At 36.1% G+C, this 27,344-nt stretch overlaps 1 protein-coding gene across 6 annotated transcripts in view; it reads left to right on the top strand.

Moving 5' to 3' along the window:
• Nucleotides 1-27,344, top strand: part of LOC138692977 (discoidin domain-containing receptor 2-like) — a 1,165,919-nt gene that overhangs the window by 1,131,055 nt on the left and 7,520 nt on the right. For all 6 annotated transcript variants that reach the window (XM_069816409.1, XM_069816408.1, XM_069816411.1 and 3 more), the window contains one exon: nt 11,226-11,367. In XM_069816409.1, the coding sequence (XP_069672510.1) occupies nt 11,226-11,367 (142 nt within the window). The remainder of the gene's footprint in view (nt 1-11,225; nt 11,368-27,344) is intronic.

The following is a 27,344-nucleotide window of genomic DNA, read 5'->3' as shown; positions in this document are numbered from 1 at the left end:
TAAAATCATGTGGCGTCTGTGTATGCTTAAAATACAAGCAATATATTTATAAAGCATTGGGGTATTTATACCTCTAATTTAAGTTTCTTATCCTTTTACATAACGAAATATAATGTTTTTCGCTCCCCTGAAAAAAAGTGTTTTTTTGACATGGGTTGTTTTCCCTATCAACCCTTCAATTCATACCTTTTGTTTCATAACTATGAGAATACAATTCAAAATTATTTCGATTTTTATGTATGAATTTTATTAATACAATATAATAAATTTGTCTTACGTTAAGTACATTAAAGTCTAAAAACAAATTCTGAGATGGAAAATCAATAGGTTTATGAAGACTATTTTCATTATTTTCTTCTGTAATAAATAAAGTGGACTAAAATTGGATTTAAATGAGCTACCCCATCCTATAATTCCATACATAATTACCGATTGAAATAGAGTTAAATATATTGTACGTAATAAACTTATTGACAAGTAATTCCTCAATAAAACAAAATAATATACTATTTTACGTAATTTATTACAAAGGCAATTAATGTGTTGGTTCCATTTTAAATGATTATCGAAAATTATGCCTAAATATTTAACTTCAGAGGACTCTTTAATAATCGGACATTTACACTGTATAAGACAACAATCAGAATTATGTAATTTTATACTTAATATAGATGTAGGAGGTTTGTTACATTTTTCAAATAATGAGAATGGAATAATTATGGTTTTATTTTCGTTGAATTGGACTACTATCAATCTTAGAGCAGTGGTGGTTCAGAGATTAAAAATTAAATTATAAGAAATAATTAAATTTCACTAGACATTTTCTTCAGTAGACTGATATGTATTGAATATATAATTCTGGTAATTTATATCAGAATATAACTCAATCCGTCGAGACGCTCTCTTGTATTTTGTTACCTTCGAAGCAGAGAATTCCCAATGTCCTGATATTATTTTCTTCTACAGTTAAAAATTACCTTATTGTTATTTCTTGCGTTTTACTTTAAGTCAAATGTGTTCGTAGCGTCAATGTGCTGCCGTCGAAAATAATAGACGACTTTAAATTTAAAAAAAAAAATGGTTTGTTTAACGACGCTCGCAACTGCAGACGTTATATCATCGTCGCCGGTGTGCCGGAATTTTGTCCCGCAGGACTTCTTTCACATGCCAGTAAATCTACTAACATGAGCCTGTCGCATTTACACACATTTAAATGCCAGCGACCTGGGCCGGGATCCAACCCGCAAGCTCGAGCACAGAGGGCGAGCGCTATTCCAACTACGCTACGGAGGCGGACAGCTTTAATATTGTTGAGAATGGTTATTTTTATTTTTATGAAAGTAACGTAAAGTCGTTACCATACCCAGCGACAGGTTTCTTGAGCATCAGAATCTTCTTTGGGAGGGTTTTAACCCATGTCTCTGATTCACTTTTGATTTGACGGGTTGCCTCGGCTACGCCTTCCTCAACGGCTTTAGTTCCAAGTTCCACTTCTGTCTGCACACGATTGCAATTATTTCACGGGCTTGACTGTGCAGCACTTTTCTAATACGTTATGTGAAGAGGTGCCCATAGTTGAGATAGGACGGTCAGGGTTCCATTAATATGCAATATTGAAAATGTTTATGAAATTGTTAAAGCAGACTTCGGTATAAAATTATTCACTTTAATCTCCGTACGGGCTATTCCAGCTCAAATCGACCGAAATATAGAGAAAATTGACCTTGCAATGTTTAAATACAATGAAACTTTTTCTGTCCGCAGACAACTATGATATAATGTTTTGTGCAAAGTTTGAGGCATCAGAACTTCATAGTGTTTAAATTAAAAGTATTTTAATTTATCGTATTTTCATAAAATTTGCAACTTTAAACTGTTGTGGTTCCGAAACCCTTTCACCCAATGATCAAAATCATGGTTTATTTTGATGCTGAGAAGTTAAAGTTTATATTGACGTGAATACAGTTTTTCTTACTTTTTATGGAAATGGAGAAATTTAGATTTTTCTTAATTAAGACACCTTTGCCCACGAAAAAATATTTTTAAAATATATGGTTAGATTCCGCATTGAAAGTACAAATAAACACGTATTTTTTACTGTTGCAACTTTAATAAGAAAGTATTGAAAAATCAAATAAAGAAAATAAATAGTACGCGCGTGAACTAACCAGCTGACTGTGAGGCGGGAGCTAGCCGAGGCAAGCAAGGCCAGGAGACATAAACACGTGATGTTTCGTCTAGTAGCGCATAGCTGGGCTAGCTGTATCACAGGTTTTCATAAACACAGGAGTAAAATGACGCCCACCGCTCGCTTATCTTCATCTCTCGGCCAGTGCGTGCTGTGTTGTGCCTTTCAAGTCTAGACGTGTGAAAATAATTTATTTAATACCCTCGAAACTTATTGCCGAGCCACTAAGCAAACAATGCCGAATCCCACTTAATAATGCAAGCCTTTTTCTCAATATTTTTTTACATTTTTACAAATGGGCAAAAAACCTAAAAGTAAGTAAAATCAGATTATCTGTCTCTCTGTATACAATAAAAACAAGGATTACTTCTTATCATACTTACTTACAAATGGCTTTTAAGCAACCCGAAGGTTCATTGCCGCCCTCACATAAGCCTACCATCGGTCTCTATCCATTGCAAGATTAATCCATTCTCTATCATCATATCCCACCTCCCTCAAATCCATTTTAATATTATCCTCCCATCTACGTCTCGGCCTTCCCAAAGGTCTTTTTCCCTCCGGTCTCCCAACTAACACTCTATATGCATTTCTGGACTCGCCCATACGTGCTACATGCCCTGCCCATCTCAAACGTCTGGATTTAATGTTCCTAATTATGTCAGGTGAAGAATACAATGCGTGCAGTTCTGCGTTGTGTAACTTTCTCCGTTCTCCTGTAACTTCATCCCTCTTAGCCCCAAATATTTTCCTAAGTACCTTATTCTCAAACACCCTTAACCTGTGTTCCTCTCTCAGAGTGAGAGTCCAAGTTTCACAACCATACAGAACAACCGGTAATATAACTGTTTTATAAATTCTAACTTTCAGATTTTTTGACAGCAGACTAGATGATAAAAGCTTCTCAACCGAATAATAACACGCATTTCCCATATTTATTCTGCGTTTAATTTCCTCCCGAGTGTCATTTATATTTGTTACTGTTGCCCCAAGAAATTTGAATTTTTCCACCCTTCGAAGGATAAATCTCCAATTTTTATATTTCCATTTCGTACAATATTCTCGTCACGAGACATAATCATATACTTTGTCTTTTCCGGATTTACTTCCAAACCGATCGCTTTACTTGCTTCAAGTAAAATTACTTCTTATCATAACCTACCAAAAGTCAGCTTCAAAATGAGCTCTCGTTCTATGTTCTGCAGTAAATGGTTCCAGAGTTCTGAGCGCTGGAAGAGGCTTGTTTTTCTATAATACGCTAAATTTGTCGCTCAACAACGAAAACCGCGTGACTTTCGATAGTAAGTTATATTTTTGCAAATGCACTCTCCTCAGCACCTTGTATAAATAGGGAAAATATTAGAGTATAAAAAAAATGCGAGGCTTTTTACTGATCGATTTCATATGGAATAGCCCGTATGCAGTAGCGAAGTGTTAACGGAAAATGCGATTGCTTATCATTTTTCAGTTTGTAGACAGTAGGCCTAATAACTCGTGAGCCAACTAGTTCCAATGCAATCTAAATATGCTTGAGTCAGATTGGAGATGACCCAAATGTTTTAAGCTTAATTGAATAACTGATCTAGTCCTTTACATAGGCTAATTCCCGTCGTGATGCTTGAGAAGCGGCCTTCGCGTGGATATGGGTCCAACTATAGATAGGGAGGCGTTACGAAATCCATTTCTGAACTTAAAATCCCACAGGGAGTATAAATTACGTTGTCTAAAACCTATAACTTTGTGTATTATTGGTCCACAAAGCATCTATATACCAAGTTCATTCAACTTGAAGCACTTTCTCTTATATTTATGACTAGATGTAACATTTGAGAGAGTAAGTAGGTATATCCATAAAACTTGCAGCAGGCCGTGGAGCATCTTGCCGTGCTAAATAAGTGCGCTTTCAAATTCGGCATTTCCTTTAGTGGCAGATGTCATAAAGCATTATGTCAGACATAAAACCGGTCTTCGAAACTTTCAGTGGTGGTGTATGAAGTTTTCATAGCTTGTGAATAAACCGAGCTAAAAATTATACAAGGAGATCGATCGCTGACATGTTCAGCTCAAAAATAGAATTATGCGTTGAAAGGCTTCAGTATATATTTCATTCTTTTGAAAAATGTGTTCTAAGAAGAACACGGAAAATAATATACGTATTTACCATAGCTATGCAAAACAATTATTAACCTTCTTTCTTAGTACGGGGACATCATTGTATTTTACTAACATTTCTAATATGTTAGGAGAAAATCCTCAAACGTTTAGGGAAAACACGGGAATTTTACTGGAAGCAAGTAAAGAGATAGGTTTGGAAGTAAATCCCGATAAGACAAAGTATATGATTATATCTCGTGACCAGAATATTGTACGAAATGGAAATATAAAAATTGGAAATTTATCTTTTGAAGAGGTGGAGAAGTTCAAATATCTGGGAGCAACAGTAACTTAATATAAATGATACTCGGGAGGAAATTAAACACAAAATAATTATGGGAAATGCCTGTTATTATTCGGTTGAGAAACTTTTATCATCCAGCCTGCTGTCGAAAAATCTGAAAGTTAAAATTTATAAAACAGTTACATTACCGGTTGTTCTGTATGGTTGTGAAACTTGGACTCTCACTTTGAGAGAGGAACAGAGACTACGGGTGTTTGAGAATAAGATTCTTAGGAAAATATTTGGGGCTAAGAGGGATGAAGTTACAGGAGAATGGAGAAAGTTCCACAACACAGAAATGCACGCATTGTATTCTTCACCTGACATAATTAGGAACATTAAATCCAGACGTTTGAGATTGGCGGGGCATGTAGCACATACGGTCGAATGCAGAAATGCATATAGGGTGTTAGTTGGGATACCGGAGGGAAGAAGACCTTTAGGGAGGCCGAGACGTAGATGGGAGGATAATATTAAAATGGATTTGAGGGAGGTGGGGTGTGATGATAGAGACTGGATTAATCTTGCAAAGGATAGGGACCGATGGCGGGCTTAAGTGAGGGCGGCAATGAACCTCCGGGTTCCTTAAAAGCCAGTAAGTAAGTAAGTAAGTAAGTAAGTAAGTAACATTTCTAATATTAACCTGGCTATACCTTTGGATTAATGATTGACAACCGGAAACACTACTTGCTACCCCCTTCCACGACTTGAGTTCGATTATACCGGCGTAAAACACAAACAAATTACTTTACTAGGTATAGGAGAGAACGAAAGTACTTCATCTATTTACGTAAACTAGGTAATATTACGCTTTTGAGTTTGATAATTTTCATTAAGTTTTTGTTTAATCAAAATGCAGTACAGTATTACCAATGAGTGTTTTATTCACGAACTGAGCTGTCCATGCGGACATATTCATTATGCAGTGTATATTATACTGTCTACAGCACATTAGCGTACAATATAGAGAATGAAGTTAAATTGAAAAATAATCATAATATGAATATTTAAACACATTTTTGAAAATGGTGGCCGTGCATTTCGATACAGGCTTCAGTTCTTTTGTACATATTATCGCACTATAGACTATTGCATCTAATTCCAATTACCGATTTCGTCCTTCGTACTAGTAACTCCTGTTGAAATAATTCTGTAGCTACATTATAAAAGAGTACCTTAAGTACGTAAATTCATCTTCACTTCTGCCCGATCCGAAGAGATAAAATTACTCAGACATGTTATCTACTATCCGTCCAAGTGGTTATGCCGCAGGATCGTAGAAAGGAGGGAAATCACGTGACAGTTAATTACTTAACGAAGCCCTTTTATTTAAGTTATTTTAAACAGTTGTATAATATTACGTAGACGTCCAATTCCTAACAGAAATTAATGTTCTCAGAAAAGAGCTAAGACAGCCCAGCCACTAGCCTTTACAGAGGGGCGAATAGAAGTTATTGGGTGAAACCGGGATGCGACGTAGGCAAATGGACGACAGTATCTGTGCGAAAATGATTCAATATTGAAAGCTCTTTCGTCACTGGAAAACGCGAACGTATTTTTGGAACATACTGTTTACTATGACCGTAAGGCTCCTATGACTGTATATGCGGCCTTGGTTCTGTGTGGAGGACAGTTGAACTTATTAGTAAAAGGGGTGGGAGTGAAGTACATTCTAAAACTGAGGTACAATAAAAATTGAAGTAAAAATAAAATGATGTCCCTGTATATGTAATATAATAACAGTTTTATACAATTAATTCCTCCGAATCGCAATTGTGTGTAATTATTTCATTTTAATTATATAACATTTATTTATAATTTACATTCACATACTTGTAAGGTATTCTTTGTAGGCCAATACATATTGAGAAAAATTTAATTAAGCAATGGATTAAATTTATTTTAACAAATATAATTATCAGTACGGTATTTCATCAATGACATTTCAGTATTAAAAATGTTCCCTAGCCGCGTTGCTGTTAGGGATGCTATCTTACAGCTCCACTGTGTACTAACCTCGGCACACATTTGCTTCTTCTGTTCTCTAAGCAATTCAAGATTTAATTTTGCGATAGTTGATTTATTCCTGATAGATGTGAAGCCAGTATTCATAAAGGACAGAAGAAGTGAATGCTCGAATTATAGACGTACAACTTTCACCTTTTATAATATTTACAAATAAGGGGACCATTCAGACATTAAGACGAACCTGAAATCCTGATGTGTAAAATATCTTATTTCTCTGGAATGTGCAGAAATAATAGCTTCAGACTTTCAACTCAAATTAAATATATTAAGTCATTACACATACAGCAATAGGCTTCATCAAAAATATAAAAGGGGAAAAAATCATACATTTCAAAATACACATGTGTGTTTAATTGAAACACTCAAATTTAATTACAGCAATGAAAACACAAAATATTTTGAAACTCTAAAAATTAATGAAAACGCTGTCTTCACTCTTAATGTATTATTAGTAACTAAATGTAAATAACTGTATTTACTAAAAATAATTTCATATGAATTTGTGTTAAAAACTCATCTACAGAGTGGAGAGGATTAATTAAAAAACAATTATAAAATCTAGTTTTGAAACTATTGGTTGGTCACTTATAATATTGACTGGGAAGCTTATTATATAATTTCATTCCTATGACAGAGACGTTTGTACTAGTCTTGTGCAATCTACAGTATGGAATATTAATTTGTTCATATTTATAATTTCATGGTCATGTACATTGGCTACAAGTGAGTAATTATCTATATTATGTCGAGTGTAAAGGACTAGGTCGTATATATAAATGTATGACTGTTAATAAGATTATTTGTCATTGTATGAAAAGTAGTCGACAATGTTCTAGATAGTTTCATCGACATAGAATTCTAATGGCTTTCTTTTACAAAATCAAGACGCTCCCAATTTTGCTACCATTCCCCAGAAAATTAAGGCATATCAGATTATCGACTGAAAAGTAGGCACATCTTAAATAATTTTGAGAAAAGCAAGTCACTAATTTCTTTAATAAATATATAACTCTTGATAACTTTGTACATATATTCAATATGTTTTTCCCATGTTAAACTGAAGTCTATAAAATGTCCTAGAAATTTGGTATAGTTTTGTATGTTGTCCTTTTTATTATATGATTCAGGCTAAAAGTTATGTTGATAGTCTTTCCTTGATTAAGCAAAAAACCATTGGATTCAAACCATAAAGTATCCGTAATTCATGCAATTCATTCAGAGTAGAGCTAGAACATAAGAAAGTAGTGTCATCAGCATACATAATTGTTACAGCTTTAATGAATTCAGGACGGTCATTAATTACTATTAAGAATAGTAGTGGACCAATTATTAAGAATAGTAGTGGACCAATTATTGAGTCTTGTGGAACATCATAATGTGTACTGGTGAGACTTGACCAATTTTTACCTATTGAGACTAATTGCCTTCTGCCATGAAGATATTTAGTGTATTCCCTCGAATACCATAAAATTCTAATTTCGTAAACTCTATGACAACATATTATCCCAACGGTATAATTCGCATTTGTAATATTTGGGATTTATCAGCACAGATGGCACAGCATTCCAATTTATGTAAATATCTTATCGTTGCTTACCTTCTTATCTGACTTGACCCCTCTGATGTTCACCAACAGAATAAATACATTAGAAAAACGTGTCAACATTGTTTCAGAAAAGAAAGAGAAGAGAAAGTTTTTATAAATTCAAAAATGGCTAATTAATTCCAAGCGCATCTGAGCTCTGAAGTAAATGCAGAAGAAACAAAGCGACGCAGCAGCTGTGGTAGACTGAACATTTAGGCCCAATTGTATAAAACTCCCTGACTAAAGATCAGCTTTGATCGAAGATCGAAAAGTGAACCGAGTTCAGACGCTTCTGCTATTGTATAAAACTTTTCTGCGATCAAATCACCTAGGTTCAAATGCAATCTAAGTTCACGTGAAAAGGATTTGGCAACATCGCATAAACAGGTGAAATATGTGATGCGCGGACCATCTTGTACAGGTTTGTTCAGTGTTGCCAATCTAGCGACTTTAACTCTTTATCAACAACAATTTCTTTTAACTTTTATATTGCCTAAATAGGGATTTAGTGACCTTTTTAGCACTCCATAGTGACAAAATTTAATCTTTCTTTGTTGATAATGAAAATTCTTGCGACTTTACAACTACTTTTTGGCGACTTTCCGTACACTCTGTTGGAGACACTGGGTTTTTTGTGCAATGTAAATAATGGCGGAATATTGGAAGAAGGTTGACTGTTCTCCAAGTTGTTATCATGTTATGGTGTTTGATATGCTAAACATAATAAAGCTTTATAAAACGACAATTTTCGTTTAGTAATATATTTAATTGAAAATTTATGAATGTATCTATCATATCGGGTTTACTTGATTATACGATATCGTTATTGTTTTTATGAGAATTTATATTGGCTAGATTGGAGAATGGAGTGATGTGATATTATGACGTCACTTGATGACGTAAGTTTTTGGATGGTAGTGTTAAGGTTGGTAGATATGTGGATTTTTTTTTCGTAGTTGGTATTCATGAGGTTTGAATGGCGTACCGGTTAAGGATGTGTTTGGATGGTGAGTAGATGATTTTATTTATTGTTCAATTCCTGAAATGGTGTTTCTAAATATTTCTATTATTTGTTTTATTTGCGAGAGTTTTTGAGTTTGGTTAATTGTTGTGGAATGGAGTCTGTTGCTGGTCCCAGTGGTTTGCAGCGAAGGGTGGATCATTTTATTTCTGAATCGTCTGATAGCTCTAATGATGAGCAAGCTGCAGTAGTGCCTCGTATTGGGGATTTGGGGGGTGTTTTGAGATATTCTTTTTTGGTTCTCTTATTTCAGGATTTGGGGAAGGGTATTGCTTTTTTGAGGGAGAGGGGTTTGATTTCTAATGAGTACATCTGTCCCAAATGTCATAGGGGAATGGTTGAGCGTTGTGTTTCTGAGCGCCGAACCAAGGACCGTTTTATGTGGTACTGTCGAAAGGATAATGTTTGGCGGTCCATAAGAAAGGGTTCTTGGTTCAGCAAGAGTAAGCTGTCTCTTTTGAATATAATGTGTTTGACTTTTATGTTGGCATGGAAGCAACGGATAGATTTTGTAGTGAATGAATTGTGTGTGAATGCGAAAACTGTGATTAGTTTTGTATTTTCCTGATAAAGAGGATGTGTGAGTTTTGTTTTATTTAGGAGTCATTTTTATTTTGTTTTTGTTCTAATTATTTTTTGTTTTCAACCATATTGTTTTGAAGAGATTATTTTTTATTTCGCTAGGGAGAGCGTTTTATTTTTTTATAATGATGAATTTTTGTAGAAATATGTTTTTATAATTTTGTTGGTTTTGTATATATGGGTGTGTGTGTGTATCTGTTCGTTGTTTTTTTTTATGTTTTTCTTTGGGGTTGAAATTTGTGAGAGCACTGCGGTAGGAAGTTTTTTTGGAAATGGTTTGGAGGTTAGTTTATTTAAATTCGAATATTTTATTATGTTGTTGTGTTGTATTTGTATTCCTTTTCTTAAAGCTGTGGTGTGTGAGAAGGTTAGTGAGCTCTTTGAGGTTATATTTTATTGTTATGAGATTTTCCAGTATGTGATATCGTGTATTGTTTTGGTGATATCGTATTTTGGATAAGAGCGGTTGGGTTATATTCCAGAATGGGATATCGTGTATTGTTTTGGTGATATCGTATTTTGGATAAGAGCGGTTGGGTTATATTCCAGAATGGGATATCGTGTATTGTTTTGGTGATATCGTATTTTGGATAAGAGCGGTTGGGTTATATTCCAGAATGGGATATCATGTATTGTTTTGGTGATATCGTATTTTGGATAAGAGCGGTTGGGTTATATTCCAGAATGGGATATCGTGTATTGTTTTGGTGATATCGTATTTTGGATAAGAGCGGTTGGGTTATATTCCAGAATGGGATATCGTGTATTGTTTTGGTGATATCTTATTTTGGATAAGAGCGGTTGGGTTATATTCCATAATGGGATATCGTGAATTGTTTTGTCGATATCGTATTTTGGATAATAGCGGATGGGTTATATTGTAGAATGGAATATCGTTATTTTTTTTATTTTTTAGATAGTTTTATTGGTTTGCTGATATCGTATTTTGGATAAGAGCGGATGGGCTCTGTTCCAGTATGGGATATCGTGAATTGTTTTGATGATATCGTATTTTGGATAAGAGCGGTTGGGTTATATTGTAGAATGCGATATCGTCAATTTGTTTTTTAAATTCTTTTAGATAGTTTTATTTATTGTTTTGGTTTACGTCGGCCATATTGTGACGTTACTGCGTTGTGACGTCACTGCCGCCATATTGTGACGTCATAGTTTCTGCAAATTGACGAAAATTAAGCGAGATCGTATACTACATGAATCCCTAAATTAATCTCAGATTAGACTTTATACAACACAAAATTTCAAGTTCAGCTAGAACGAGGATCAATTTAACCTCTGATCTAAGATTAAATGGTTTATACAATCGGACCTTAATATCTTTATAGGTGATCTAAACATACTGTACGCTTATTAATGATTGATGCAGGAACTGTGTGGTGGCAAAGAACTACACTGTGAAGATCTCCGACCACGCCATGTACTGCGGGCGATATGAAGCGGACTACTACGTGAGCGACACCAAGGCGCGACTGCCCATCCGGTGGATGGCGTGGGAAAGTCTGCTTCTGGTGAGTGCAATCAGATTGGTTTCGATAAAACTACTAATAAGATACATCTATATATATAATTTGAACTGGTAATGGAAATTACGGGACAACGGCTGAACGGATTTTAATAAATGACCTCTCATTTTGAAGCTTGGAACCCAAAGTTTTTCAGTGAAATGTCAGTTTTAATAAAAAGAGAAAGGTGTGCTCGAAGGAGCATTAAAGTTTGGCACACTGCACTGTTTATATTTTGTCTTTGATGAGGTCAGTTACCTATCCTATCCTATTCTATTTCTGCACTCTGAGAAGTGATAGAGTTCACACTTTTTTTACACAGAATTTACACACGCATTTCTCATCAGGTTGGTGGAATCTTGAGTTTTGACACATTTTGTGGTGCTATTGTATTGTATTGTATTTATTAACATTCCATGGTATTCATACATTGTTTTACAGCTAGAATATGGAACAAGTCAAAAAACTTAATACTATTATAAAATCTTAATTTATAGTCACAGTCTAGATGAAATATATATACAGACGAGATTTACAATATAGTCTACTAGTACAACACATAGTTTTAGTATCAATTTCATGAAGTGTTATTGAATATCATGAATTCACCTACAGAATAGAAGGCGTGAGAAATTAGGTACTTCTTTAATTTGACCCTAAATAACTTTATGTTTTGAGTTTCATTTTTTATATCGATAGGGAGACTATTAAAACTTTTTACTGCCATATAACGCACTCCTTTTTGATAGGACGATAGACTTGCCGATGGAGTATGAAAGTCATTTTTTGACGTGTATTTATGCTGTGAACTGTTGAATTAGTTAAAGTTTTCACGATTACATACGAGGAAGACTATTAATGAAAAGATAAACTGACAAGCCATGGGTATTATTTGTAGTTTTTTGAAAATAGTTCTACAAGATTCCCTAGATTTGGCACCTACTATTATTCTAATTACCGGTAGTCTTTTTTGTAATAGAAATATACTGTTACTATCTATGGAATTTCCCCAGAATATTATTCCAAACTCATTACCGAGTGGAAGTATGCAAAGTATATTGTTTTTAAGGTATTGATATTTACTATCTTTTGCAGAGATCTAATAGCAAAACAAGCTGAATTTAGTTTGGGGGTAATTTCTTTAATATGATTTTCCCAATTTAACACATTATAGATTTTTAAGCCAAGAAATTTGGTTGTCGTTTCTAACAGGGATCTGTTGTTAATTATTGCGCTAGAAATATCCGTGGTATCCGTGCATTGCGAGTCCAACGATGGCATACCTTTGCGGTTGGTTCGGTTTGGTCCAATCCCTATATATCATGGCATCTGTGCAGAAGAAATTACTATCGACTCCTCTCTGCTTTGTCGTCCTTCGTGCGATAACTTCGTTATAGGATTCGTTGGATGGTAAGGCCATTTTCATCCCTAGATCCTCTGTGAAGAAGGTTTCTCTAGCAAGTCAGTATATATATCTGTTCGGTGCGAATTTTCCTGCTCCAAGTGTTCTCTTCAGAAATCTGGCCTTGACTTTTTCGATTCTTTCCATATCGCTGATTGATAACTTGTCCCAAATCATTTCTAGTCCATATGTAACTACGGGTGCTATTGTTGTATGGAAGAGTTTCATTGCTGTATCTAAACTTAGTGATGACAATTTCTTGATGGCGAAGATTGCTCTGACTGCTGATGCCGTTCTCTCCTGGATGTGTACGTTGAATGATGCTGTGGTCTGAATCGATAGTCCCAGATATCTGAATTTGTTCACTATTTTTAGTGGCTCATGTCAGTTTTCCTACATAATTTTCCTATTTTCCAAAATCCATCTTTCGTCAGTTTTGAGAACTAATTGCATTTCAAAATAAAACAAAGCACACACTACAATAAACAATAGGCTATTACACGAAGGCCATGACTTGCAGGATTGCTGACATATTTAGAGTTCAAATTCAATTGCTTATTAAAAGCTTCAAGACTTATTAAAATAATTTACAGGTCTGATTCTGCGGTGTGTAATTTTCTGAGTACACCTGTGTATTGGATATTAAAATCTACAAAACTTGAGGTGGTTTGATGACATTATCACTATTAGAAATGAATCATTATTATAGTTAATGCCATGATGTTAATACATAAACTACAAAATAATAATAATACTGTTATTAAAAATCAAATATTTTTATAGTTATTAATCAAATGGGGTTGGGTCTTTTCATATCTTGAATGGCGGTGTGGTGTAGATTCAGAGAGAGCGCAAAAATTACAATTCCTAAGGAAAGACGATATTACTTACAGGTACTGATAAAATAAGAGGCCTAGAAAATTTTGTAGTCTCCTCATCATTTCAGCAAGATCTCTTAGCAGGATAAAATGATTTTACCCTCTACATTTCAAGCTCTACATGCAGTAGCTATACCAAGATGCTATGTCTATTGTACGAAAGCATAGCAAACCTGACTTCCTTTAACTTTCTCCTATAATCCACAATGACCTGAAATAGCTATTGCTTTACTTCCACATGAAAAACCCACTGATAGTCCTGACATTGTTACTTGCGTTTTCGCGTTGAAACTCAAAACCTGAAGGTGGATAGGTTCAAGAAAAAGTATTTGACATAAAAAAAAAAACCATTCAGCGGGAGTATGTTTTATTATTATGGAAGCAAATAACTTTCAAAATGTCTGGTATTTTTCATTGAAAATAAATCTGAAAAATTTTTATTTGAACGTCTAAAGGACTTAGTTTGCAGCATTTGTTGCACAAGCCACTAGTAAACCTAGAATTACCGGTAATAGAAATTAGTGATAGAGCGGTTATCATCTAGGTTAGCAAAGGACGAATGAATGGAAGCTGTGAATGCAGAGTTTATAGTGGAATCGCATTCTCTCATGTAGTTGGTAAGCTTTTTGTATGCAATATCAGAACTTTGTACCATTTGAAGCAGAGATACTAAAAGGAGCCAACATTTGTGTTGCATCGACGTTATCAGATTCCGAAAACCTGTGTTTCTTTACAGAGTTCACCAAAATCTTCAGGTATAGCTCTGAGTTCAAGTTGAAGGGTTTAAATTTCAAGGAATTATTTTAACTTTGTTATAGTGCCGCCACGGCGGTCTAGTGGCTAGCGCGCCTGACCGATTCCCAGCGTAACCCCGATTTATAACCAGCGTATTCCGAATCTCACCGGACCGGTGGACAACAATGATGTCACGCTGCAGCGAAATAGGAACAAAACTGCTGGAAGGATCGATGGCTGTCATGGCGACTGTACAAGTTGTTGTCTGTGCTACGCTAGCAGAATTTTGCGAAATTTCCGTACTGCCACCTCGTTCAAAGAAGAGAGAGCATAAACAATTTATTTCTTGAACCGGTAGTAATAACTGGTCCGTTGACATGTTCGCTCATAAGCCATTAACATATTGTTTTTACGTTGTGCTCATTACAAACAACACAGCAGAGCACACCGCCATGACACAACAGTGCACGATGTCATTCGTCTGCTAATTCCCGCCATATACAAGAACCAATGAGATTCACTGATGGCGGCTGATGGAAAATACCACCACCTCTGCAAGCTGATGGCACCGGTGCGACACCGGTGGAGCATCAGTGACTCCATCGGTGGAATTCGGAACACCGTGATGCCATCAGATTGCTCAGCGCTGAGATTCGGAATACGCTCAACGTGTTGAGCAAGCTAACACAGGGCTTTCGGGAACTGTGGCATCTCAACAAATCTCCATCATCTCATCTCATCTCATCTCATCTCATCTCATCTCATCTCATCTCATCTCATCTCATCTCATCTCATCTCATCTCATCTCGGGTGTAGCGTAGACCAGCCTCGTGTGGCGCACCCTGGGAAACGACTCTGTCGGTAAATTGGCCTACACAACTGACTTCATATGATCAGTGAATGATAAGTACTAGTTTGTTATAGTTGCAATACCTTCTCCATCTTGTATCTTTATCTGCTTTCGAATTGATGCTGTGGTATGACCGTGCCCCGGCCGGTTATTACAGGGACTGGAAGTAGAACAGATATTTCTGATTGTTGCAAACAATGCGTTAACTTCTGCCTTCCGGCTGGAATTTTCGTTACTCAGAGCTGTCTTAGCAGCTATAAAATGACTTTTCTGAACACCATTTCCGCTCTTAGAATAGCCTATGTTATCATGTAAACAAAAGCACGTGTATGAGTAAAATCCCATTGGCTGATGGAACCTTACAACTTTAGTGCTACTTGGCGTAGGTGAAAATATAGTTCGTCGTGTATTTCGCAAAATCAACCTATCACTTCAATGTAATCATCAATCGATTTCTAAAACAATTTTAAACATTGTTTAATTATATAATTATGAAAACATATCATCAATTCATAATTATTTAACATGTTCTAATTATGGCATGTAGCGCATGCGCAGAAAATGCTATAGAAGGAAGGAATATTACAGATAAAGAGTGTTATTTCTTTAATTAGCTAGTATTCTGAAGGTAAAAATGTGTTGTGAATTCTATAGTTGCTCAGATGGCTGCTCGCATTGAATATGTTAAGCATCGGAAAGGCAAACCGTTGATAAGTGGCGAAAAGCAAATTGTTCTAAATGTGTTCAGTAAATTCTGTGAAAAGTATCCAACATTGTAAACATTGGTAATTTCGTGGCAGTGGTTATTTCGTGATACTTTTTCTTTGCTCTTTCGTGAACTAACTAATGATGTTACGAGATTCAAATTTCAGCCAAGGGATTGCATATGTTGTCCATTTTCCAGAAACATACAGCTGCGCTTTGTGTGATTATTGTAGTTGCTTCAGTAAGCTGTTATGTTTGGAGAGAGCAAGTTAGCGTCGACTTCTCGGGCGTACAAATTTTGTGGATGTTTGTAATTACATTACTTATTACTAAAGGTAAGCATATGATATTTGGTGCAGTGATTTATTATATCTTAATGATATTTTAGGAAATGTTTTTGGAATTTTAGATATAGCTGTAGTCGCCATACAGGCTTAGCTTTACTGATAGAAATCTTAGCTGTTTGAAGCGAAATTTTGTTGAGCATTAAGTGTTACATTTTATACTATTTTAAAAATTGTATTACAATACGAATTTTAGAAATCTGAAGATAAGATGTGATAACAAAAAAAGAAAAGGGGGACGCAATGGGTTCAGTGTAGCTTCTGTTTGATTTGTTATCATGCTAAGTGCCAATGATAAGTGCTAGATGACTTACTTGCAAGAATTGTGACAGAAGATGAAACATGGCTCCACCATTTTGGACCGGAGACAGAGGCAGACAATGGAGTGGTATCATGCAAATTCACCAAAGAAATAGAAATTCAAAAGTGCACCTTCGGCAGGAAACGTTATGGCTACTGTGTTTTTCGATTCAGAAGGACTCTTGCTTGTGAACATCATGCCACACGGAACCATAATTAATTCTGACGCGTATGTGGCAACTCTCAAGAAACTTCAAGCTCGACTGAGTCGTGTTCGACGACATCGGGAGAAGCAAGATGTTCTGCTATTGCACGACAACGTACAGCCATATGTCAGTCACAAGACCACAGACCAGATCAGAAAATTCGGATAGACAACACTGAAACATCCGCCTTACAGTCCTGAACTGGACCGTGCGATTACCTTCTTTTTGGTAAACTGCAGGATCCCTTCGCGGAACGAGGTTAGAAGATGACTCCCTTGTGCACGCTGCTGAAGAGTGGCTCAGACGTGTTGGTCCAGACTTTTACAGTGCTGATCTACAGCCCTAGGTTACGTGAGGCAGTTGAAAGGGACGGGGATTATGTGGAAAAGTGACATTTTGTTCCTAAAGGATGTGTCTACATTCTGTGAAAATAGCAAAGCTGTAGGATAAAAATATAATTTTTAAACAAATGTTATGCATTACTTTTGGAGTTACCCTAGTAATATAGGCTATAGTAAAGTCCGTAATAAAAGTGTTCACCCTTTCAGGGCAAAGAAGATCCCTTTTCAGTTTCAGTTTTTACTTTGATTCCATTCTTATTATGTGTTGATATGTATTTCTATGTTTTCTTGCTATGTATATTAGACGGAATTAGCTACTATGTTTGAAGTCTTGTAACAATAAATGAAAATTTCATTTGACTTTAATGAATTTTTCCACAATTCTTCTACCTCTCACGAAATTATCAATGTAATGTCACGAAATTACCAAGGTTATCACGAAATAACCAACCTTTAAGCTTAAGTTGTAAAAGTGGTTTTTGGCACTTGTTCAAGAACGTGTCCAATCTTTTATGTCTCCAGATTTGTACAGCAAAATATCGTCTTTTAGATGAAAAAATCGAAATAAGTATATATTTACACATTTGCATTTTAAATTAATTTTCACGAAATTATCACGAAATTACCAATGTTTACCCTATTCAGGATATAGTAAATTTGACGGCAGAGTTTACTGGTGTTTCTTCACCAAGCGTTAACTCTGCACGCAGTGAAATTATAAATAAAGGGAATTTATCTACACCGGGAAAAACGCGTAAACGCAATAAACCTGTGGGGGAAGTGCCGTGTGACGAGTTTGTAAGAAGTGCAGTGCGTCGTAAAGTGCATCGCTTTTTTTTTAAATGAACGAGCCACCAACAATAGATAAAGTAATGACTTTTATAAATAGTGATCCCGACTTGAGAAGACAAGTCTTCACAATATTCTGCGGGAGATCGAGTATGAGTTTGTACAGAGAAACAGAAAGAACATTATTGCTGACCGCGCTAAATTATTGTGGCGTAGAAAATATTTGAGGAAAATACGAGAATACAGGCGAGAGGGATTATTGACGAGACGTGGGTCAACGAAGGTCATGCTGTTTCTAAAGTGTGGGTAGATTCTACCATAAAAACAAAAAAAGCAGGCGTTATTGTCAGGGCTGACTACCGGGTTGAAAAATCCAACTGGGAAAGGTAGGCGTATCATTGTACTTCACATACGAAGTGAAGATGAAGGGGGACAAGACTAACTGTAGTAACTTTCGAGGATTTTAAAATCATGATCGTTCCTACCATAGTACGTTGGCTTTTCTAACCGAGCCGTTATGTCTACCCATGCTTTCTGACCTAGATGTGCTCTATACAATGATGTTATTCTAGTTTTCCTACGTCTGTTTTCTAAAGTTTCCCATTTAAGTTCTTTTATCGTATCGTTCCCATCTTCTCTTTTACCTTTAACAAATTTAGCTGCTCTATACTGGATTCTTTCTAAGGAATTTATCTGATATATTCTATAGGGATCCCAACACGTAGTTCCGTATTCCATTAACGGTCGCACTAACGTTAGATATGCTATTTATATAATATAATATAATATAATATAATATAATATAATATAATATAATATAATATAATATAATATAATATAATATAACTTTCGAGGAATATCACTTTGTTGACATCGTACAAAATTTTGTCCAATATTCTTTTGAGAAGATTAACTCCATATGTAGATGAAATTATTGTGGATCATCAGTGTGGTTTTAGGCGTAATAGATCGACTATTGATCAGATTTTTTGTATTCGAGAGATATTTGAGAAAAAATGGGAGTATAAGGGTACAGTACATCAGCTATTCATAGATTTCAAAAAAGGCGTATGACTCGGTTAACAGAGAAGTTTTATATAATATTCTTATTGAATTTGGTATTCCCAAGAAACTAGTTCGATTAATTAAAATGTGTCTTAGTGAAACTTACAGCAGAGTCCGTATAGGCCAGTTTCTATCTGATGCTTTTCCAATTCACTGTGGGCTAAAGCAGGGAGATGCACTATCACCTTTACTTTTTAACTTCGCTCTAGAATATGCCGTTAGGAAAGTTCAGGATAACACAGAGGGTTTGGAATTGAACGGGTTACATCAGCTTCTTGTCTATGCGGATGACGTGAATATACTAGGAGAAAATCCACAAACGATTAGGGAAAACGCGGAAATTCTAGTTGAAGCAAGTAAAGCGATCGGTTTGGAAGCAAATCCCGAAAAGACTAAGTATATGATTATGTCTCGTGACGAGAATATTATACGAAATGGAACTATAAAAATTGGAGATTTATCTTTCGAAGAGTTGGAAAAATTCAAATATCTTGGAGCAATAGTAACAAACATAAATGACACTCGGGAGGAAATTAAACACAGAAGAAATATGGGAAATGCGTGTTATTATTCGTTTGAGAAGCTTTTGTCATCTAGTCTGCTGTCAAAAAATCTGAAAGTAGAATTTATAAAACAGTTATATTACCGGTTGTTCTGTATGGTTGTGAAACTTGGACTCTCACTTTGAGAGAGGAACAGAGATTAAGGGTGTTTGAGAATAAGGTTCTTAGGAAAATATTTGGGGCTAAGAGGGATGAAGTTACAGGAGAATGGAGAAAGTTACACAACGCAGAGCTGCACGCATTGTATTCTTCACCTGACATAATTAGGAACATAAAATCCAGAGTTTGAGATGGGCAGGACATGTAGCACGTATGGGCGAATCCAGAAATGCATATAGAGTGTTAGTTGGGAGGCCGGAGGGAAAAAGACCTTTGGGGAGGCCGAGACGTAGGTGGGAAGATAATATTAAAATGGATCTGAGGGAGGTGGAATATGATGATAGAGACTGGATTAATCTTGCTCAGGATAGGAACCAATGGCGGGCTTATGTGAAGGCGGCAATGAACCTCCGGGTTTCTTAAAAGCCAGTAACTAAGGAAGTGAAGATGGTTTCGTGGAGGATGGGGAGTTCATTATGGAATCAAAGGAAACAGTAGACTATCATGAAGAGATGACAGGCGATGTCTTCATAAATTGGTTTAAAGGAATTTTGTCTTCGCTTGCATCCAACAGTGTAATTATTATGGACAATGCGTCCTGCCATCTAGTGTGAAGTTGGATCGTGTTCCCACTAACCAGTGGCAGAAAAAAAGATATGATCGAGTGGATGGATGCGTAAGGTATAGGATACAGGACAGACATGGAGAAGGACGAACTGATAGAACAGATAAAGATAGCTAACGTTAACAAGAAGTTCGACAAATATGTTAGCAGTGTTAAGGCTCCCTCCTTATCACTGTGTATTAAATCCCATAGAAGCCGTTTGGAGCAAAGTGAAAGGGTGTGTTGCCCTAAATAATAAGTCTTTTAAACTTAATGAAGTCAGGACCTTACTAAGCGAAGGCTTAAAGTTGGTAACACCGGATATGTGGCGGTCGTTCATACGTCATGTAGAAGGAGAGGAGGAGAAATTCTGGAAATCGGACGGCCTGTGCGACGCCATTGTTGATCGCTTCGTTATCAACCCAGCAGAGTGCAACAGCAGCAGCAGCGGCGAAGATGAAGAGGGGAGTTTCCTGGAAGGAGTCCGAACCTTGTCTGAGTCTGATTAGGTAGGCACTTAAAATAGTTATTTTGTGTCTTTCATTCATATTAGTAGGCCTCTGACGCTCTTAACAGACTGTTCATGACATCGGATTCATTCATATTTAATTACTTTTGTCGTCATTTTTCCGATTTTCTCGTAAGAACGTGACCTCGATCGAACGGTGACAGTTACATACAGTTAAAAGTGACAGCCACATGGCGGGTAAAGCAGTGCCGCAATTCTGCCCAATCACAGCAGCTCGCGGGTGGATACCTTTTGCAGCTTTGTTTACAGTACAACATATTCTTAGCTCGGAAATCGTAATAAATTTACTGTTATTTCTACTTTGAACCATCGATTATGTGCACTGTTCAAAACATACAGAGGTGAGCCTGCCTGGAGAGAAATAAAGAATAGGTTGCAGCCGCCAAATTACTCTTCAAGGAACGATCACTCTTATAAATTGAGGGAAAGAATTCAGAGGACGGACACTGGAAAGTTTTCTTTTCTCAATCGTACTATCAGGGATTGGAATGCTTTACCTGCAGACTTACTAAAGGCTTTACCAACAACCAAAAATGTATTTAAAAGTAGGCTTAAGGACTTTACTAATAGACGCTAATTATACACAGTAATTAAAGGGTGTAAATTATATTTTGTCAATGAAGTGTTGTATCAGTGAAGAATTATGTTGTGTCAGTGAAGTGTGTTGTGTAAGTGAAACGTGTTCCTGTCGGTGAAGCTTTATAGTTTATAGTGGCAGTGCAAATTATTTGAACAGTGAAATGTTTTTGAAGTGTTAGTGAAATCAGGATAGAATCAGTGAAATGTGTCGTAGTTCCAGTGCAGTGAGTGAGTTGACAGCGAAATGAGTGTAATGTTGAAAGGTACTTGTGCAGATATGAACATATCGTACTCGTGAGTTTTAGTTCGAACTTAGGTTTTAAGATACAAATTAGATTTATTTTAAATGTTATTTTAAGTGTTTAATTTAGGATATTCCCTGTTTTTATTATTATTATTATTATTATTATTATTATTATTATTATTATTATTATTATTATTATTATTATTATTATAAATTATTGTTAGTATTAATTATTAGTATTATTATTGATAATTGTATTTTAATTAATAAGTTTATTATTGTCATTATTGAGTGTAATTAGTTACCACTGCCACCGGGTATATACCCATTGCAGTGTGAATAAATACATACATACATCTTGATTTTGTATAAGACGGGGTTTTTTCACTCACATCGCCCAGTATCAAAGGAAGAACATTAATCATTTTACGATTCTTTGTCTGTTTTTTTCATCAACCATTAGATAAACCTCACTTCCTTCATATTTTGATGTAGTTATCTTCATGTCTTTTTCAGCACACCGGACAAGGTTCCTGTTCCTCTCAAAGTAGATTCACTAGGAGCTGGTTTAATACACGTAGAGCTTAAAATAGTATTCAAGTGGAATATCAGCAGAAGTGAATCCTTTGACAATTTATTGCATTTTCCCAGTGCATTAGGAAGGAATTTATAAATATTTAATTCAGATGAAAAGTGAAATATTACCAAAAAGCATATTTTTACACATATTCAAGGAATGGAAGACCACCAAACTCCGAAACATATTCTAAAATACAAACCAACAGGGAAGACACTAGAAGGACGTCCACACAAAAAGGGATTGAGAGAACAGTTTTTCTTAATTTCAGACCTGAACACAGTTTACAGATATCTCACTTCAGAATAATTGACAAAACATTAAACGTTATTCAATAGGAATAGATTTATGAGATTTGTAGTAAGTTTATCATAATAGAAAATTTTCATTTTAGATGCTGAATTACTTTTAGCACATTCTTTTGCAGCATCAAATCTAAAATTTATATATATATATATATATATATATATATATATATATATATGCTTGGAAGTAAATATATATATATATATTTACTTCCAAGCATCTCCTTCAAAAAGTGGTTTGATTTAAAACACCTTTAAAGATGTATCATCCTAGTAAAAAGGTAAAAGGTAAAAGTATCCCCGTAACATGCCATGAAGGCACTTGGGGGGCATGGAGGTAGAGCCCCATGCCTTCCATGACCTCGGCACTAGAATGAGGTGGTGTGGTCGGCACCACGCTCTGACCGCCTTTTACCCCCGGGAAGCACCCGGTACTCAATTTTATAGGAGGCTGAGTGAACCTCGGGGCCGTTCTGAAAGTTTGGCAACGAGAAAAAATCCTGTCACCACCTGGGATCGAACCCCGGACCTTCCAGTCCGTAGCCAACTGCTCTACCAAAAATTAATTGCCTTATTCTTTAATTTAATTTAGTTTATTGTATTCAACACATCTTACATGAGAATTGTAGTTTTTGAGATATGAAACAAGCAAAGATCTAAACTAAAACACAATATAATAAGAAATTCTTAATGCAAAGTGAGCAGAGTAATTTATTTTACAAGCAGAAAGAAAGAGTTCATTAGTGGAGTAGAAAGTATGAATTCATATGGAGAAATTTGTTAATTCTGTTACAAACATTTCCTTCAAAGCTTTAAGATAATTAGACAGTGCATTGACGATTGCAATATATGGAAAGTAATTCCTTTTGTAACAACTTGAAAATGGCTGGAGATCTGATTTGTATCTCTATCAAAATTATGAATATTCTGATTAGTACCAAATGTATCTTGATTTTCAACATAAAACATAATCAAACAAAGAATATACTCGTAACGGTAGGTTAGCATTCATAAATTTTGTAATACCTTTTATGTGATATCCTTTTATGCCTATTTGTTATTATTCTCAAGGCTAAAAACAGGTGAAGACTCTTAATTCATTTTAAAGTCGTTTTGGGTAACAATCCGTATGTAAATGTGTTTCAATTTCAGACACTAAAACTGATCACTTTGACAAAATTGACCCTTTATTCCCCATGATCTGATAAATCGCCAGTTTCTACCATCAACATGCGATTTATCACTATGGTTTACAATTTGAAAATGATTATTGGCAATGTAGTACTCAAATAGGCTAACATATGACTCAAATTTCAGTGTCAATACAAAATTTCTTGCAGTATTAAACGTAAGTTGTAATATATTAATATTGTCACGTTCAAGAACCAATTTCATGAGAATATTCATATTATTTTTCAGAGTATTATAACAAAGAGCGCTTTGAAGAAATTTTGTAACAGTTTTAAAAAGTCTGTGATACCTCCGAAAATGCATAAGTTTCAAAATATGAGAACATTGATGTCCCTCGAACGAATTACAAGGCACAAGACGCATTCCCTCGACTACTGGACTGTTATGCAAATCTAGTCTTTCAGGTAAGGCTCCCTGTAAAGCAGATTTGAATAATTTCAAGGGAAAAATTGTTCCGGGGCCGGGTATCGATCCCGGGACCTCCGAAATTATTCAAATCTGCTTTACAGGGAGCCTTACCTGAAAGACTAGATTTGCATAATATATACGTCACTGTGTACGTTAACAGAAAACCACAATTCCAAGTCACACAGAGTTTGTGCGCACTCGATGTGGGTCTCTGGCGTTTCGTCAGCGAGTTGTGTGGATATAAAGGGAAAAGTTGAGACGGTGTCGGGTGGAGTTCCCGGGTAGCTCAGTTGGAAAGAGAGCTGGTACGTTCAACCAGAGGTCCCGGGATCGATACCCGGCCCCGGAACAATTTTTCCCTTGAAATTATACTGGACTCTTCCTTACAATCCGGGACATCTGGCAACCAAGAGGTCTAAGGCCTCCTCCGTACACACAGTCAGGCCTTCCGTTCCGTCTGCACGTGTGTGTTGTGGCCGACCGTTTGAACTGTTGGCTGTCAGGCCGAACCATAGGCCTACCGGCAGGACAATCGCTCAGCTCTGTTTTACGTTTTGTGTCATTTCTGATTACTCAAGAACGTGGGCTCGATTCCCGGTTGGGCCAATTACCTAGTTGGATTTCTTCCAAGGTTATCCCCAACTGTAATATGAATCTTAGGTAATCCTATGGCGCCAAATGCCACTCCGCTACCACCAGTTTCATCGACATTAAATAACCTGTCTTTAAATAATAACCTTTTTAATTACATCCCACAGATTACGCACCGTGGCCTGGAGTACTGCACCATCGCACTGCACTGGGTCCATGTTAAACAAACCTAAACCTGGCAAATGATTGCAGATTTCTAGCCTGTGAATATGTAAATCCGAGAAGCTCCAAGCTGACCTTGACAGGCTTCAAGGTTGGAGTCCCGCATTTCCTGACTCGTGGTAACACAGTTCGCACAGTAGAGGTGTGTTCATTGTGTTAAAATGTCTCCGAAATTCCCTCCGCCGTGCAGCTGAGAGTATTACAGTTACTGGTAATGTACAGTTGTCAAAAGAAAAAGTGGCCGCTCTCTAGACACAAAGTTCCCTTCGGTTATCTCCGCTACAATTCGGAGACAGGTGATGTTACATGTTGTTGGAGCACGTGGCCTGATATCTACAGTCAGAATGAAAGTTTTTGCGTGTTAATCTGTAGCGTAATGGTAGCGTTTCTGGCAAGTGTTCGTAAGGTCGTGCGTTCGAACACAACCTAATGCTTTTTATGTTTTTTTTAGGAGAGAAAGAAAATATAATTGTTTCTGTTTCTTTTATGACTGTTTTAGTAATTAACATCAGGTTCATGAATGTATTATGCCATGACTGTGTCATTATTTATTATGACATTATGACTACAAGTGGAAAGAAAGATTATATTCTCAACAAAAATATCTTTCGTGGCATAAACAAAACAAACTTACAGGCGTCTGCCTTAAAAAATTAAAACAATTAAAAGTTAAGAAAAAAACAAAAACAAAAAAAAACAAAAACAAAAAAAAAACAAAAAGCCACGATTCAATATTTAGTCCATTTTCCTCCCATCTCGATCACATCTTGCAGTCGAGTGGGCATGGACTCGACTAGTGTTTTCAAATACCGACTGTTCTCAGTCACGGCATCCCAGGGACCATGGACGAACTTCCACAAATCATCAGGGCGTCTAGGAGGGGGATTGGGCCAATTTTTCCGCATATTCTCTAAAGGGTTCAAGTCCGGAGAGCGACGAGGCCAGTCTATCAATTCAATATCCTGTCTCCTCGCAAACCAGTCCCGAATCAATTGAGATGTGTGGACTGGATGATTAGCCAGCTGAAACTGAAGAATTCCAACATGACACAGATACTCTACCACTGCGGGCACGCATAGCAGCGTATCTGTGGTCGAATCGGGTACCAGGAGGACGATATACAAGAGTGGGTCCTTCCTTTGCAGTAGAAAAGGTGACTTCATCAGAAAAGATTACTCTTTTCCAATCCCGATCACCATTTCCCACTGCAAAGACTAAACGCTCCTCCTTATGAACTTCCCTAGGAATGGCACGTCGAGATCTCAAATTGGCGGCCCTTAAACGATTTCTGACGATCTGGTCGTGGCCAGGGAAATTAACAACTGCCTTCGAAGTAGCAGCGGTATGAAAGGGATTCCTTTCAACCTCTGCCACTAATCTGGCGTCCTGTTGTAGTGTTGAAATTTTCCTTCTACCACTCCCAGCTTTTCGGCCAAAAATTGCCGAGCGTTGATAATTTTGCACCTATCTCCGGGCTGTCCTTTCTGAAACGTTGAAACGCATACCTGCCTCGGATGCCGAAAAACGAAGATGAACCACAGCCCGTATTATACTTTCTTTCGTTCCTGCACCTCTTTGTGGAGCCATGTCAGTCAAAGTCGCAGGCAGAAATGGTGTCATGGCTTCCTCAGAGAATTAACCTCTACCTAGGTCTTAAAATAACAGCGAAACATTCATTATACTAAAAATATATATTCTTCAATTAGGAAATAATAATATAAATATTTGTTAGAGTCTTATTAATAACTATATAATTTTAAAGCAGAAAGTCCACTGAGTTAAGAAGGATATAATTATTTTATAATCTCGACCTCAGTGTCGTAATTTGTTTTGTAAAAATCTGTTTTGAACTGTATCCACGCAATACGTCCTTAATCATTGCTGCTGTTAACACTGCTGCTGTTGCAGTTGGTATTACAACTACAAATATTATTGTCATAAACGTAATCTTTTTATATCATTATTAGATATTCAGAATATAATTGAAATTAATGTTCAGTTGTAGTGTTTCTGACAATGCGCTGAATTACGTTAATACCAGGTAAATGACAGTCGGAAGAACGTAGGAACGTAGGACGTCGCGAAATTCGGAATTGAAATGTCAACGTATCAGGCTATATTACTTATATCGCTAACGAACGATTACAGAATACAAATGATAATTTGAATATTATTTATATCGCAAATGAACCATAACAGAATACAAATGATAATTTGAATATTATATCGCTAAGAACGATAACAGAATACAAATGATAATTTGAATATTATTATTCACGTCTCTAAAGAACGATAACAGAATATAACAAATTATAACTTGAATATTATATATATCGCTAAAGGAACGATAAAATATAAATAACTTTAATATTATTCATATCGATAATGAACGATAACAGAATACAAATGATAATTTGAATATTATTCACGTCGCTAAAGAACGACAACAGAATATA

The sequence above is a fragment of the Periplaneta americana genome, chromosome 17 (genome assembly GCF_040183065.1).
Source record: "Periplaneta americana isolate PAMFEO1 chromosome 17, P.americana_PAMFEO1_priV1, whole genome shotgun sequence".
NCBI lineage: Eukaryota > Metazoa > Arthropoda > Insecta > Blattodea > Blattidae > Periplaneta > Periplaneta americana.
The sequence above is the reverse complement of the archived record's forward strand: the minus strand, read 5'-3'. Positions and strand labels throughout refer to the sequence as shown.